This window comes from Notamacropus eugenii, chromosome 6, assembly GCF_028372415.1.
Source record: "Notamacropus eugenii isolate mMacEug1 chromosome 6, mMacEug1.pri_v2, whole genome shotgun sequence".
In the NCBI taxonomy this organism is placed as follows: domain Eukaryota; kingdom Metazoa; phylum Chordata; class Mammalia; order Diprotodontia; family Macropodidae; genus Notamacropus; species Notamacropus eugenii.
Genome location: NC_092877.1, coordinates 344,361,077 through 344,376,093, shown reverse-complemented (window position 1 = coordinate 344,376,093; position 15,017 = coordinate 344,361,077). Strand labels below are relative to the sequence as shown.

Here is a 15,017-nt window from a genome sequence, read left to right as displayed (position 1 = left end):
CTTTAGTGGCAAATTATATTGAAATACTCTGCTTGAGCACAGAAAGTACATGTGTCATGGAATGATAATTTGGGAATATTAAATTAATTTCATAGCTCAGTTCCCACCATTCAGGCAGGTTAAAAGAGTAAAAAAAAGGGAGAAGGGGGGAAGAAAATGAGAACTGTGTCTATCCAAAAAAGGAATTTATAAAACAAATCCTTTCTTCCCCTCACCAGCACATCGAACTCTCCCTGCAGTGCCAGTTCTTACCCCCTTTCCCCTTTGTTGTCTTCAAAGCAAAAGGGAAACCCAAAACCTCACAGTCCAAAGAGCTTGTTTGTTACCATGCTGATGAAAAGGGAGGGAAAGCTCGGTGATTAAGGAGAGATCTGAAGTAGACCAGTTCCCCAATAATTCTGATTTCTAAAGCATGGCAGGCTAGACTCAGTCTCTCTCTCCCTTCCTCTCTCTGTCTGTCTGTCTGTCTCTCTGTCTGTCTGTCTGTCTCTCTGTCTCTGTCTCTCTCTGTCTCTGCCTCTCTGTCTCTCTCTCTGTCTCTGTCTCTGCCTCTCTGTCTCTCTCTCTGTCTCTGTCTGTCTCAGTCTCTGTCTCTCTGTCTCTGTCTCCGTCTCCCTCTCTCTCTCTCTGTCTCTCTGTCTCTGTCTCTCTCTGTCTCTCTGTCTCTCTGTCTCTGTCTCTCTCTGTCTCTCTGTCTCTGTCTCTGTCTCTGTCTCTGTCTCTCTCTGTCTCTCTCTGTCTCTCTCTGTCTCTCTCTGTCTCTGTCTCTGTCTCTCTCTGTCTCTCTGTCTCTGTCTCTGTCTCTCTTTCTCTCTCTCTCTCTCTCTCTCTCTCTCTCTCTCTCTCTCTCTCTCTCTCTCTCTCTCTCTCTCTCTCTCTCTCTCTCTCTCTCTCTCTGTCTCTCTCTCTCAGCAGGAGAAATGGTGCTCTTTCTTTCCTGTGGGTAGCTCCCTTTGGTTACTCCTTAAACTATGAGCCTGGCTACTCCATAGGTACGTCAAAGACTGTCAGAGAAGATGGTTGTTTTTCTTAATCTGATTTCTAAGGTGCTCACTGGTCTAGTTTTGCTCTCTATCAGGGACCCAAAAACTGTGATTTGATATTCTTTTATTACATTTATCATAAATCATTAAAAAGCATGTAAGTGCTTGCTGTGTACTGGAAGTGTGGTAAACACTGGGGATTCAAAGAAAAATAGAAATCACTTCAACTCTTCAGGGAGGGAAAAACAACCCACCTGATTGTGTCAGAACTCTTAAGCATTTTCTTAATCCTTTCTCTTTAGGCATATAATTGAGACTGTGGGTCACAGGATTGTTTTAGGGTGAGAAGGAACTTCAGACGCCATGGAGTCCATCTCTCTCATTTTACAGATGAGGAAACTGAGGCACAGAGTTGACTTATTCCAGGTCATTAAGCAAGTGTCTAAGGTGAGACTTGAATCCAGAAATTCCTACTCCAAGTCTCTGCCTTGTTCACTACCTCATGTTGCCTCAGTTTCTCCTTGGCATCAAAATCCGCATTTACATTTAAATGAACATAAATGTGTGTTTGTATTTCATGGACATAGAGATAGCTATGCAGTATTGGTAAAGAAAGGACGCTTAGAAAATTCCTTAAATGCCATATGCACGTGTGTGTGTGTGTGCATCTATAGGTAGAAAGATAGATATAGATATAGAATGATAGTTTGCTCAGTTGGATGAATTTAAGCTTAAGCACAGTCACCAGTAGAATATAATCTTCCTTAGGGCAGGCGCTGTTTTTTCCTCCTTTTGGGTCTAGCGCAGTGCCTAGAATACGTTTAATTAATACCTTTTGAACTGAATTGAACTGAACTGAATTCAGTGTTTTTGGACAACGGTAGTAGACTTGTTGAATGAAACATTTTTTTCTGTCTTCCCTCCCCTCCCTACTGTTAGTGCCTTCTGAGACCACCTCCCATTTACATGTATATATCACTACACTTATATTGACATACACATATGTACAAATGTCCAATTTACTTTTGTATGTATAGGCATTTGAATATCAATTTCACCTACTTGACTGTGAGCTCTTTGAGGACAAGGGACCATGTTATCACCTTTTTTTGCATCCTTAGGACTTAATGCAATGTCTGGTATATCTTTGCTATTTAGTCGTTGAAATTTTGTCTGAAACTTTGTGTTCTCATTTAGGGTTGTCTTGGACAAAGATACTGGAGTGGTTTGCCATTTCTTTTTCCACCTAATTTTACAGATGAGGAAACTGAGGCAAACAGGGTAAAGTGACTTGCTTGGGGTCACACAGCTAGTAAGTGTCTGAGGCTGAATTTGAACTCAGGAAGATGAGTCTTTCTGCCTCCAAGGCTGGTGCTCTATTTAATTATTTTGTAGTTATTCTCTTTAATTATTCTCTATGTAGTTAGTACTCATTAGAGCCCCTATTCAAATGTAAGTTTGCAGCGAGTAAGGATGGTTTCATTCTTAGTACTTGTACCCCCAGAAGCCAGCACAGTGCCTGGCACAGAGCAGACATTTAACAACTGCTTATTAATTTGTATTTTTATAACATTGCTTAAGGATCATAAGAAGTTTCAACGAGGCAGCCCAGTGGTATAGTGGATAGAGGGCTGGTCCTGGAGTCAAGAAGACTTGAGATCATATCCTGCCTCAGCCTTTGTACTAGCTGTGTGACCCTGGGCAAGTTACTTACCTTCCTTCATCCTCAGTTTTCTCATCTGTAAAATGGGGATAATAATAGCACCTACTTCTCAGAGATTTTGTAAGGATTAAATGAGACAGCACATGTAAAGTGCTTTGTAAACCTTAAAGCATTCTACAAAAGCAACAGACCTCATTAATACTTCCAGATTAAATTAATTCAAGACCTCATCCTAGAGATGAACTATGAATACCTTTGGCCTTCTCACATCTGACTGATGGACAATAGTTAGATCAGAAGAAATTACCAATATTTCTGATATCTCTGAAAATAAAGTCAAGTGGATGAGTGCTTTAATATTTTTTTAGTATTTTCATTTTATTTTTTAGTTAAGCAATTATTTTCACTTTCTCCTATACTCGTTCATCAATTGAAAAGAAAAACAAAACCTTCTAAAGCATGCATATTTCAGGCCTGGGGGATGGCTTGTACAAATGCACAGAGATGGGAAATGGGACATAATGGTTCTCTTCTGAAACCCCTTCCAGCTGTCCAGGTCCATGACTGCACAGCACAGCCTGGTTAGATAACTGTTCAGAAAAGAAGTGTGCAGTGTTTTTAAGAAGCTGATTTGATTAGGAGGCAGGACCTTATTTATTTGCATGACTTATTCCTCTTTTCTAGATAAGTTACAGCTTCGTCCTTTTTTGGTTTCCTAGCTGTGGGACAAACTTCTCACTGACACTAAGATCCATGGTACTCCGTGGGCATGGTGCCATAGCTCCCTTTTTAGTCAAGGCTCTACCTTCCATGTTAAACCTTGGCCTATTCCTTTACTGTGCTTAATTGACTCAAGTCTTGTTTCCAAAAAAACTTCAATGACTTGATAATGCAGAAAAATCTTTCGTTGCATTTAAAAATGAAATCCCCACCTCCAATTTTTCTGGTGATCATATGTCCAAGAGAGCTGTAATGTTAATGCAAGGTTAATGGTGTGTGTAGGGGGGGAGAGTTAAAGATCTTCCCCCCTATTAATAGTCCTTGATGCCTTTTGTTAATTTTTACTGAGGCACTGGGTTGGAGGGTCCTGCCCTCTGACTCTGATCAATGTATAAATACTCTGAGGTGAGGTTTCACTTTGCGGCTTACTCATTGGAAGTGTTTGTTTGTCCAGACAAGACTCTGGGCAGCTGCTAAGGAGCCCCCTGGCTTTGAAAACCCAGATTTTGGTGCTTCTTTCTCTGGTAACTATGTATGTATGGTCAGACGGTTATCTGTCTGTTGACCTGTGATGTATGTATTGCTTATACTCAGACAGCTGGAAGCCTTGTCTGCTGGTCTTTATTTCTCTGTTTATATTTTCTCTGAAGTTCAGGGTGCTGACTTTCCCCCCTGAACTAGGTGAATGATATATGTGCTTGATTAAAGTAGATTGTTGTCACCTCAAAAGTTGCTTTCTTTTTAGAAAAGTGGATCTAAGAACCTGTACAGCAGGCCCTCCCATGTATGTGGGGATCCTTGTTGTTATAAGAGCTCATCTGTAAAATGAACTGGAGAAAGATATCACAAACCACTGCAGTATCTTACCCAAGAAAACTCCAAAATGAGGTCGCAAAGAGTTGGACAGAACTCAAACAATTCAATAACAACAACAAAAAGTTATATACGAGGTAGTTTGAGACAGAGGGCACTAGCCATCGAGGGGATCAAGAAAATCCTCATGTAGAAGATAGAATTTGAGCTGGCATTTTCAAAGAAAGGAAAGACAGTATGAGGCTCTATCAAGGGCTTGTAATGTTCTGAGAATGTCTGTAGGGGTGTTCTCAGTCTATTGAGCTGAAAGAACCTCACAGGCAAGGTATCCCAATATTAGCTTGAGATTTCCTGTGTCCCAAGGTGTGGCCACTAAAAATGACCACAGTGAAATAAAAGAATTTACACAGCTCTGGTTTGATCTTATAGTCATATGAAGGGTGAAAACTTTAATACTAGATATTTTCCCAATAATAAACTTGACTTCAATTTCATTTGGTCAATTGAATTAGCTCACTCCTGATTGACATGCAATTTACCCTCATTGTTGAGATAAAGAAAAGGCCAAGATGAATTGGGAATGGTGTGGAAAACATCATTCAATACTTAGTATTTCTTCCAAGCAGAAAATAACTACCTTTTCTTTTTTAACAAGATGGAGATTAGTAAAGGAGTCATCATTTTGGTTTATCCTTGTAATTTGTGAGTGCCTCATATTGTTTTTAATGTTGCTATTCTCCAAAACTATATTAATCAGTGTTAGTTTGGGGGGTTTTTTTGGACTCTCGAGAAATTAATTTGTCTTGAGAGGTTATAGCTGAAGTAAAACATTTGCCTTCCAAATTGCAAACACGAGGCTTTTTACCGTGAAGAGCCCATAAATAAGATGTATTCAAGAGGTGAAACTGAGAACCCTAAAGACAAAAGTCCCCAAACACTCTCATTTAAATAGATCCCTGAGAAGTGCATTCCCTGTATGTGTTTTCCGTATTCTTGACTGGGCCCAAGAAATGACACATTTTCTTTGTTTTATCAAACTCTTTTGCATTTCTCTGTTATTTTTTGAAGAGATTATCTAGAAAAATAGAAAGACCCCTTTCTCAAAGGTTGTCACATTAAACTTTTCAAGGGTATCCTTCCAGAGTAACTTGGACAGAGATGTAACTAGAGTGGGGTGACTGGAGCTTAAGCTATCAGTGCTAAATTTTGAGGGTACCAAGGGCTCTTATATTCCATCACCAAAAAACAACAAAACCCACCACCAAAATATGTTTTTTTTCTTTTTGGTCTAGGTTTATTTCATTGCTGTAGAGAAAGTCTAGCACAATAGATTGGCAACTACCCTTTAACTGATGAAATCCTAGAGGATATCCTGAGCCACAGAGAAATTAAGTGACTGGTCTATGGTCACACAGTCATTACGTTTCAGAGGCATAACTTGAATGCAGGGCTCTGAGACCAGCTCTCTATCCATTAAGCCATACATACGTCTCAACATCTAATTTTCAAGAAGTGTTGGTTGAAATAGGAAGCTACCAGACAGTCCACTTACAGTTCCTGGGTACCTACTTCAAGGGAATTCTTCTCTGGCCTAGCCCTGTTCTATTCCATCTTCACCTAGCCTGGTTTCTGCTCATGGGCATGAGGGTACTGTTTTGACTTGAGAAGTCAATTTGAAGACACTTGCCTTGGGTTGTATGTAGATGTCCCCTCCCCATTCCCCAGTGTTCTTTCCAGGTTCAAAAATCGCTAGTTATAGCTCTGGACTTCTCTGCAATGTCAGCAGGGCTTGGGACAAGTGAAAGGTTCTAAGATCAAGACCTGAGAAGCACCTGCCCTCTGAAGAACTTTCTGCGTTAGGGCCTTAGAGAAGTCATACTTTTCTTACTGAAATGTAATAAGCAATTTAGGTGGTTGGTACAAGCTTAATAAATAAACCCAGTGTAAGAAGCATGAAATATATCTTCAAATAATTTTTTTAAATGATAAAGTCAGTTGAGGTGGAAAGAAAGGGGTACAAAGCCCCATAGGAGAGGGGACTGAACCTCACTTGGGGAACTGACGCAGCAGAGGAAAAGCATGATATCTGATGGTTATCTATTCTAATGAGGGCCATCTAGGTAGAACATCAGATAGAATGGGCCTGGAGCTGGAAAAACCAGAGTTAAAATTTGCCTTCAGTCACTTATTAGTCGTGTGATCCTGGGCACATCACTTCACTTCAGTTTCCTCTACTGTCAAAATGGAGATGATTATAGTACCTCCTTCCAGGGTTGTGGTGAGGATCAAAGATCATGGTATTTGTAAAGCATTAGCACAAGGCCTGGCATATGGTAGGCCCTTAATAAATACTTATTTTTTTTTCCCAATCCCTCCCTCCTGAGTTTGGTTATTTTTCTGCTACTAGAGCAATGTAAATGCTCTCCTTGCCCCTTAAATTTTAATGTCATAGAACAAAGTCTAGGTCACTGTACCTTCATTTTGATTCTGCCAAGTGTATGTAGTTAGTATAAGTGAACTCAGATGTTTGGGTTATATGCCATGATAAAAGCAAGGCATGTCACTTTTGGAATTTCTCAGGGTGGATGTGAAAGACGAAAAGAAAATTCTGGCTCCTTCTCACACCTCACCTGCAGTTCAGAAACAAAAAAGTCTGACCCCACCACATGGTCTACAACCTTTTTTTGTATTGTGGCCGAGGACAGACATGCTGCCCTTTTCCTCGGTTGATAAAACTGAGGACTAGACTTCATTGGTGTAGGGAACTTCCACATGAGGATATCCTCCCTACCAAAGCAGGTTGGCCCTTTCTTTGCAATGTAGTCTTAGAGGATTTCTTGGAACTCTTGGCCAGGGAAGCCCAGCCAGTATGTGTCAGGGTAGGCGATGAACCAGGTCTTCCTGGTTCTGAGGCAAGCTGTCTACCCATCATGCTGCACTGCACTATGCTACATTACCTCTCCTCTTCACTGACGGCTTCAAAAAGAGAAAAATATCTGATTTGAGAAGATGAGATAAGTGGTGAGGAAATATTAAATTGCTTTGAAAAGGAAGATATTAGAAATGAGTTTTGTCTTTCTAGTGTAATTTTCTCCTGGTATATTTTTTTGGCTTTCAGTTTCTGGAATTCATTGTCAGAGTTTTCTCTTACAGGGCAGATTTTTCAGGATACTAAGAAGCTTAATAAAAGTGCACAGTTAGCCAGAAAGCATGGGCCTCTAGGCTTAAAGGAAACTGCATGGAAGTGATTTATGGGATGCATGCATGAATCTGCCTTTTCAGTTAGTAACTCTATATCCTGTACAACCAAAATCACATTGTGTTCTTACTCAAAACATTTTTCTTATTCTTTCTCAAGAATGTCCCTCTGGTTTTATGAATTTTTCTTCTCTCTTTGATAAAGCATGTAAGCAAATTTTATCTACTGCTAATGAAGTTATAAGGATGTAATTATCACTTACATTAAAATCAAATTTATTAATTTCTGGTGGATTTGTCAAAGTTTGTGTTGTGGTGTGTGTGTGTGTGTGTGTGTGCGTGCATGCATGACAAGTACCATATTTATGCATAGGAGATTAAATAAGCTTTATATCATTACATCAAACCTCATTTCAATTATCTTAAAGGAACCACCCACGTTATTGTATTTTATGAGAATTTTTTCCCTATAAAACATGACTGGAGACAAATATGCCATGATATTGGCCTGAATGATCTTTTTGACATGGAGAGATCTTTTAAATGCTCTCTAGTGCATCCTTCCCTTACCCCTCCTATCCCATCTTGTGATTTCATCAGAAAAGGAACTCATAGTTTGGAAACTCCTTCTACTGATTTATAGCATTTTTGTCCAAAATGCATTGTCTTAAAGAGTTTCTGGGGGCGCTGAGAAGTCCAATGACTTGACCAGGGTTACACAGCTAGTCTGTGTCTGAAGAAGGACTTTGAAACTAGGTCTTCCTTTCTTCAAGACCAGCAAACTCTATCTACGTCGCACTGCTTCTCACCCAGTATGAGATATAGACAAGATATAGACATGGACATATGAAGAGAAAGAAATTTCTCAGCTACATTGACTCTTTTCATTCCATTAAATTGGTCTGGGTACATAAACTACAATTTGTTGCACCATAAAAACTGCTTTGCGGGTTTATATCTAACAGCACATATGGTATTATAAAGCTTTGTTCTCTTGGAAAGAATCCTCTCCCTTTTTGGAAGCAAATATGTAAGCACACCATGGAAAGAAAATCTGAATTTCATGACTACCCAAATTAATTCTATTTGAGATCTAATGAGATCAAGAAAATGAATTACCTGCTGTATTTGATGTAACTGGCCTGGCAATGGCTTCCGCTTTGGTTTCACAGAGAAAGTCATCGATAGAAGGGCTTAGGAGGGGTCTGCTTTCTTGCTGCTCATTCACCAGCTGAGAACAAATGAAAAGAGGTATCAGAAAGCTTGATTTAGCAGCAGAACCAGACCAATGACGATGCAGCCTTGCAACAAAATGAGAATAGCAAACCTACCAAAACAATCAACTAAAGAAACAAAAAATGAACCTTCCAACATTATCAAGGCTCTCCCTGACATTCTCCCCCACCAATGGCAGTTTTCTTTAATTGAAAAGGTTTTAATTTAAGCTTTCTCCCCATTCTGGAAGGACCTTTGAATCATTTTTTATTGTCAAAATGCCATTGCGACTCTTGTTCAGCCTCGATTATTAATAGGCAATCCTTGATTTCTCACAGGCAAACCAAGAAAATAACTGACACCAAGAGTCGTAAGAATGACTTCGGTTTCACAGCGTATGTCTTCTAGTGAGGATGGCTCCATCATAATGTATACTTGGGTTCCTGTGTACTCAATAAGGCATCCTAGCACACACATATGTACTTACATGTGCATATACTGCCTCTTAGTTATCTATAGGAACACCCTAAGTTCCTTTGGTGTTGTCTTGTATTGAATGAAAACACCACCTTATCATGCTATTGAAAAGGGTGCCAATTGCACAGGTGCTTTGTGTAATAGTCCTGTCCTTAAAAAGCTGAAGTGCCTGTGATTTGTCAATCATACTTCCTCTTGCTTTTCATTGTAATGGCAAAGATCCTGCTCTTAGTTTCTCATTGGTTTATAACTGGTAGGAGGCTCCTAATAGCTTGTAAACAGTTTGTGTCTAAGCTCTTGGGGGGAGCAGCAACTTTCATTTTGGTCTCTCTATCTGCATTACCTAGCACAGTGCCTGGTATACAGCAGGCACTTAGTAAATGTTTGCTGAATTTAACTGAGCACCTTAGCTTGAAGCTGCTCCATGTAACTCTTCACCTAGCCCTTGCCTGGTCATCTTTGGTTAATGATCTGGAAGGAAACATGGAAGTTTACAAGGGAAGTCACTAAAGGAACCCTTGAGAGACCCACTTGGAAATGGAAATCTTGTGTGATTTGATGACTCACTCTATGATTACTCTTTTTTTGCAAGATTGGATTATTTTTAGTTTTTTTTGTTGACTTCTTCAGATGGATCATGTGTTTCTAGTTTGTTCCTGGGACGAGGGGGGACCATAGACTGAGAAATAACAGATACTTCACATATATTTAGAAAGCTAAAGTAGAAACATATGTTTTAACTTCTAAAGCTCTCAACAGAAGTGATTTCTCAAGTCCCGGAATGCTGCCTTGTTTTGGGTGGTTCCATTTTTTTGCTTCTCGGGCAGAATGACCTGGGTGTGGCAATAGAACTGAATGCTGCTGAGAGCTATGGTTCCTTAATGAATTATGGATATTTTTCTAAATAAGTAAAAGGGGAGTATTTAATGCTTAGAGTATGTGAGATCTGTTAGGGCAGGGATTGTTCAATTTCTGTCTTTGTATCTTTACAATCTGGCATAGAGCTTGGCACATAGTAGGTGCTTTTTAAAATGGATTAAATTATTGGTTGGTTGAATGGTTACTTGGGTATTGTCCACATCAGAGGCTCACTTAATTTGATTCATCGGTACCATGAGACTCTAAATCTCTCATGAATCTCAGTGGGATCAATGGGATTCACAGTCTTCAATATGTTCCCATAAACTGAAAAGGGAATAAGTTATAGCATTCCTAGGGTCCTCATTGCCAGGCCTTTGCCTCTCAGTGAAGCAAGTTTGAATATTTTGGGACTATATACTCATGTTTTAGAAAAATACTAGTTGAATTTAGTAGAGTATGGGCTAGCCTGAGTTTCTGAGTGCCTTATGCTCACATAAAAGGTACCATTAGTAGCCAGAAGTAGAATTGAAATGTCCCATATTATTTTTTTTCCCAGAAAATACAAAATTGTTCCTTTCCCTCTTCTAGGCTTCTGATATGTTGTGCTCCCTGAGAGGCAGTGTGGTATAGTGGAAATACTGTTGCTAGGAATTAGAGAGTTCAAATCCTTTCTCTGCCACTGCTACCTGGGAGACCTTGGGCAAGTTGGTCAATCTCATCTGTAAAACCTTGAGACTGATCTCTGTGTTCTCTAATAAGGTTCCTTCAAGCGATAAAGCTTTCATCTAGGATCCAACACATGCCATGACCATTGCTCAAGCTTTTGAAGTCTAATGATGTTTTTCTGTACTTGCCAGCTATCGATCCCTGACAATTCCAAATGAATATAGACTCTGATGGAGTTATCTCCTTTGAGATTGTCCACTTCATGGTCACCAGGGCATGGCATGCTTCTCACTGCATGGTGGGAGCCACATTTTATGTCATGAAAGGTCGATGGCTACCTATGTGTGCTTTAAAGTCTATTTAGCTAGAAAACTTTAAGAGCTGAAGGAGGGCTCCACTATTATGGCACTACATTGTGCTTGCGAAGGTGAATGAATAGCAGTTACCAAAGGGAGTATCTTAAAGGCAGGGACCTTTGCCCTCCTATCTCCAACTTTGACTTCTGTATTCCCAGCACCTGGCTTTAAGACTCAGCTTGAATCTCCCCTTCTGCAGAAGACCTTTCCTAATCTTCTCAACTGGCAACATCAGTTAACCTTTCTAATGACCTCATCTATATGCTTTATATGGGACAGCTAGGTCCTCTTAGAGCATGAAGGACAATAAACAACTACGGGGCAGCCAGGTGGTTTAAGAGGCTTGGAGTCAGGAAGACCTGGGTTCAAATCTGGTCTTAGACATTTACTAGCTGTGTGATCCTGGGAAAGTCCCTTAATCCTGTCTACCTCAGTTTACCTCATCTGCAAAATGATCTGGAGAATGCAATGGCAAACCACTCCAGTATCTTTGACAAGAAAACCTCAAATGGTGTCACAAAGAGTTAAAAATGACTGAACAATATATGTTCTTTATATATTTATTGTCTTCATCAGAATATATGTGCCTTGAGGGCAATGCTGTTTATTTTGGCCTTTCTTTGTATTCCTAGTGCCCAGTACAATACCTGGCACATAACAAGCACTTTACAATGCTTGATGACTAATGGACTTAGTGAAATTTCTGGCACCTAGCAGACATTTAATGAGTGCTACATAGCTGACTGATTTTAGCACGTCTATTATATCATCCAGATCCATCCCACACCCATTGGCTGCTATGCACTCACTAATAAGAGGAAGATAATATTTTTAACCCAAGCTGTTATTTGAAGAGTTGGACATCTATGTCAGGAGCAAGTCTAGGATCATATTCGATAACTGTGGGAAACTATTTTTCTTTATTACTATAAGTTAGTTGAAAGAAGAGTAAAAGTTAATAACCAAAGAAGGCCAGTCCCATTGGCTATAACTTCAGGACATCTCAATACGGTAAGAGTATTAGGTGAGTATAATTTGCATCACCTTGGCAGGCTTTAGAATTTTTTCATAGTAAATTTAGACTAAAACTGTTCTGCAAAAAAAATATAACTAGACATTTATTGCTTCCAGAGCAAGAGCTCTTTGTGTTGCCTGTATTGGTAAATATAAGGAATTGGTCTAAACTAACTATATCTTAAGAAACCAGTTCCCAGGATGTCAGATTTCTTTAACTTTTGCTCAAATATAAGTTATATAGAGCTTATTTTAAGAGTAGTCTTGACAGGAAAATGATATTACTATATAAGGGAAAAAATCTGAAAGTAAAAGAAAAAAAGGTAGTAGAATAGTTTATTTACATAAAAATGTCATATATGAAAAAATAAGGAAATGGGATAGTTTATCTACAGAAAGCCTGCCCATAGTAGACAATGGATGAGGCCTGGTGAATTGGATAGACTACTCTTGAAATCAGAGTCTAAACCTGGGTTTAAGTATTACTTCTGAAATGCACTGCCTATATGGCCCTGTGCAAATCATTTAACCTATCAGTCAACTCTGGACTGTATGTGGCAGAGAAGGTGTCAACCTGCTTTCCTAGGAAGAATTTTTTTTTCCTGGGAATAAAGAAAAACTTCTGGGAGTTCCTTATGAAACCACAGGTCTGGTTCAAAAAGTAAAAGGAAGTGGGATGGTTTATTTACATAAAAACCTTATGTGGAAGCAATAAGGAAGTGGGATGGTCTGTCGACATAGGAACCGCATTTGGGAAGCAGTAAAGCTATTTTCCTACATAAAAATTTCATATAGGAAACATAAGGCAGTAGGATGGTTTAGCTACACAAAAATCTCATAGGAAGTAGCCCTCATAGGAAACTAAGGAAGTGGGTAGGTTTCTTGGCAGGCTTAATGCTTGTAGGCAAATCTGCTGAAAATTACCAGAAGGATTTCAGCCTCTCTCCATCTCATTCAAGCAAGTACTTCTTGTATTTTTTTCTTAAATAGAAAGATTGCTTAGCAGCCTCTGAATGTCTTGGTGGTTGAGGGAAACAGAGGACCAGGAAGTACAGAATTAAGAAATGGGCTTTTTAATGTGAACAGTGCTAATTCCAATACCTTTCATCTTGATGTTATTTATAGGAAAAGAAAGGTTTTGATTAGGTAGCATTTATTTGATTGTTTTAATATCATTCTCTCCCCCCACACTGGGGGACCTCATCTCCTAACATACAGTTGACGGTCTGGTTGCTCTAAGCCCACCACCACCTAGCTTCCTCCCCTGAATTCCTCAGGCTGACTTTGCTCAACATCCTTCTAAGCATTTTCTGCATTTTTCTGCTTTCTTGGTCAGTATTTTATCTATTTTTTTCTCATTGGAATCCAGTTTGGTTCAGAAAAAGCTTTATGGGATGAGCAGGGTTTCTGAAGCAGGGTGCAGAGTATAGGAGGGAGGTAGAAGAAAGCCAGAAATGAGACCTGGAAAAGGAATTGAGGGTAATCAAGAGCAGAGATGGAGGGCAGATGATGCTTGCATTGGTTAGAAGGGAGGGAAGATGAGGGATGTTGTGACTAGATTTGGAGCCAGGAAGATATGAGTAACCATTCTGTTCAGATACTTCCTAGATACATGAACTTGTCCTCACTGAGTCTCAGTTTAGACCTGATGGTCTCTAGGGTTCTTTCCAGCTATGAGCTGAGGAGTCTATGACTTCCTGGGTCCAGAGTAGGTGGGAAGGTTTAATACATTACTGGAGTAGTATAGGACAGTGCTAATGAGGGTCTGAACTTGGACTGTGACACTGTGGTCTATATGTTTGTACTACTGAAAGACTGCTAAATGTGGTCTCAGAAGAACTGGGTTCAAATCCTGCCTTCTCTGTGCCTCACCTTCCTCTTCTGTAAATGAAAGTGTTGCATCAGATGACCTCCAGGTTGGACTAGATGACTTTCCAAATCTACATCAAGGATTCCATGCTAAATTCTACCTCCCTGAGCTGGATTTCAGGTTTGTTCACCTTTGGACAATTGAAAGCATTCCTGGTCTCTGCTGTACCCACCTCCAAGCCAATAGTTTTGTTGCAAGGGATGGAGCCTCTGTGTCACTTCCCTCCCTCATCTAAATGTCCTTCTCTGCTTTCAAAAAAGAAAAAAAGGGACACAGAACATCAGGAGGCATTTTAAAACACGAAGGGAGTGAGGCTTCAAGTTTTGGGGTTTTTTGCTTATGTACATATTTAATGTTATGAGTTTACAATTTATCCAATGTTTACATTTTAACTTGAGGATAAAGGAGAGCCTGGATGCTTTAGAATGGATCCCGAATCAAAATGCATTTTAAATAATAATCTAAGAGCCTCCAAAGATAATGACATGTTCTCATGAACGATGGATAATCATTTAAATTTCAGACTGAAGGACCAGATGAATGTTTGATTTAAAATGGAATATTTCATTTCTAAATAGGTTAGAGGAAAATATATTCATCTGCTTCCATCGAATTGAAAATAAAACTGAGTTAAAAAACAACAGCACTAAAAACAGACTGGAAAACAAGGTGTCAAGACATTTCCCCCTTTTCTGTCAATGCTGATTTTTTAAAAATCCAGTTAAACAACTTTTTTTTTTTTACCATGCATGTGAAACAATTAAACATTCTGAAGGTTTTCTTAATTAGTTTCTACATGAATGGAAAGTGCTCAGATCTGTTTTTAACACAGCGTAGGAGTTTGTGTTTGGAAACTCCCCATATGCCTTTTTTTGTTTTTTTCTTTCCCTTAACGTTGTTGATTCAATGCAGGTGTTGCATTCATCAATTAGACTCCTGCTTGGAGTTCTGCTCCTGAGTTACCTGCCTTGGACCAGATGAGCTTTGTTCTCATTTAGAAAAGCATCTCAAACTAAATCACGTGTCAACACACTTCTAAGAGGCTGAATCAGTAGGATAAATAGACCAGGAAAGCTATCAAAAGATTCATAGGATTGTATTCCCAGCCTAACAGAGTTTTGAAGGGACCTCAGCCCACATCTAGTTTCAGGCCTTACTTTGATGACTTGAAAGGCGATGCA

The 15,017-nt window shown here is 39.4% G+C and overlaps 1 protein-coding gene across 3 annotated transcripts in view; it reads right to left on the bottom strand.

The window, feature by feature from the left end:
• Positions 1–15,017, bottom strand: part of PEX5L (peroxisomal biogenesis factor 5 like) — a 193,663-nt gene that overhangs the window by 92,173 nt on the left and 86,473 nt on the right. For all 3 annotated transcript variants that reach the window (XM_072618406.1, XM_072618407.1, XM_072618408.1), the window contains one exon: positions 8,497–8,608. In XM_072618406.1, coding sequence (XP_072474507.1) covers positions 8,497–8,608 — 112 coding nt within the window. The remainder of the gene's footprint in view (positions 1–8,496; positions 8,609–15,017) is intronic.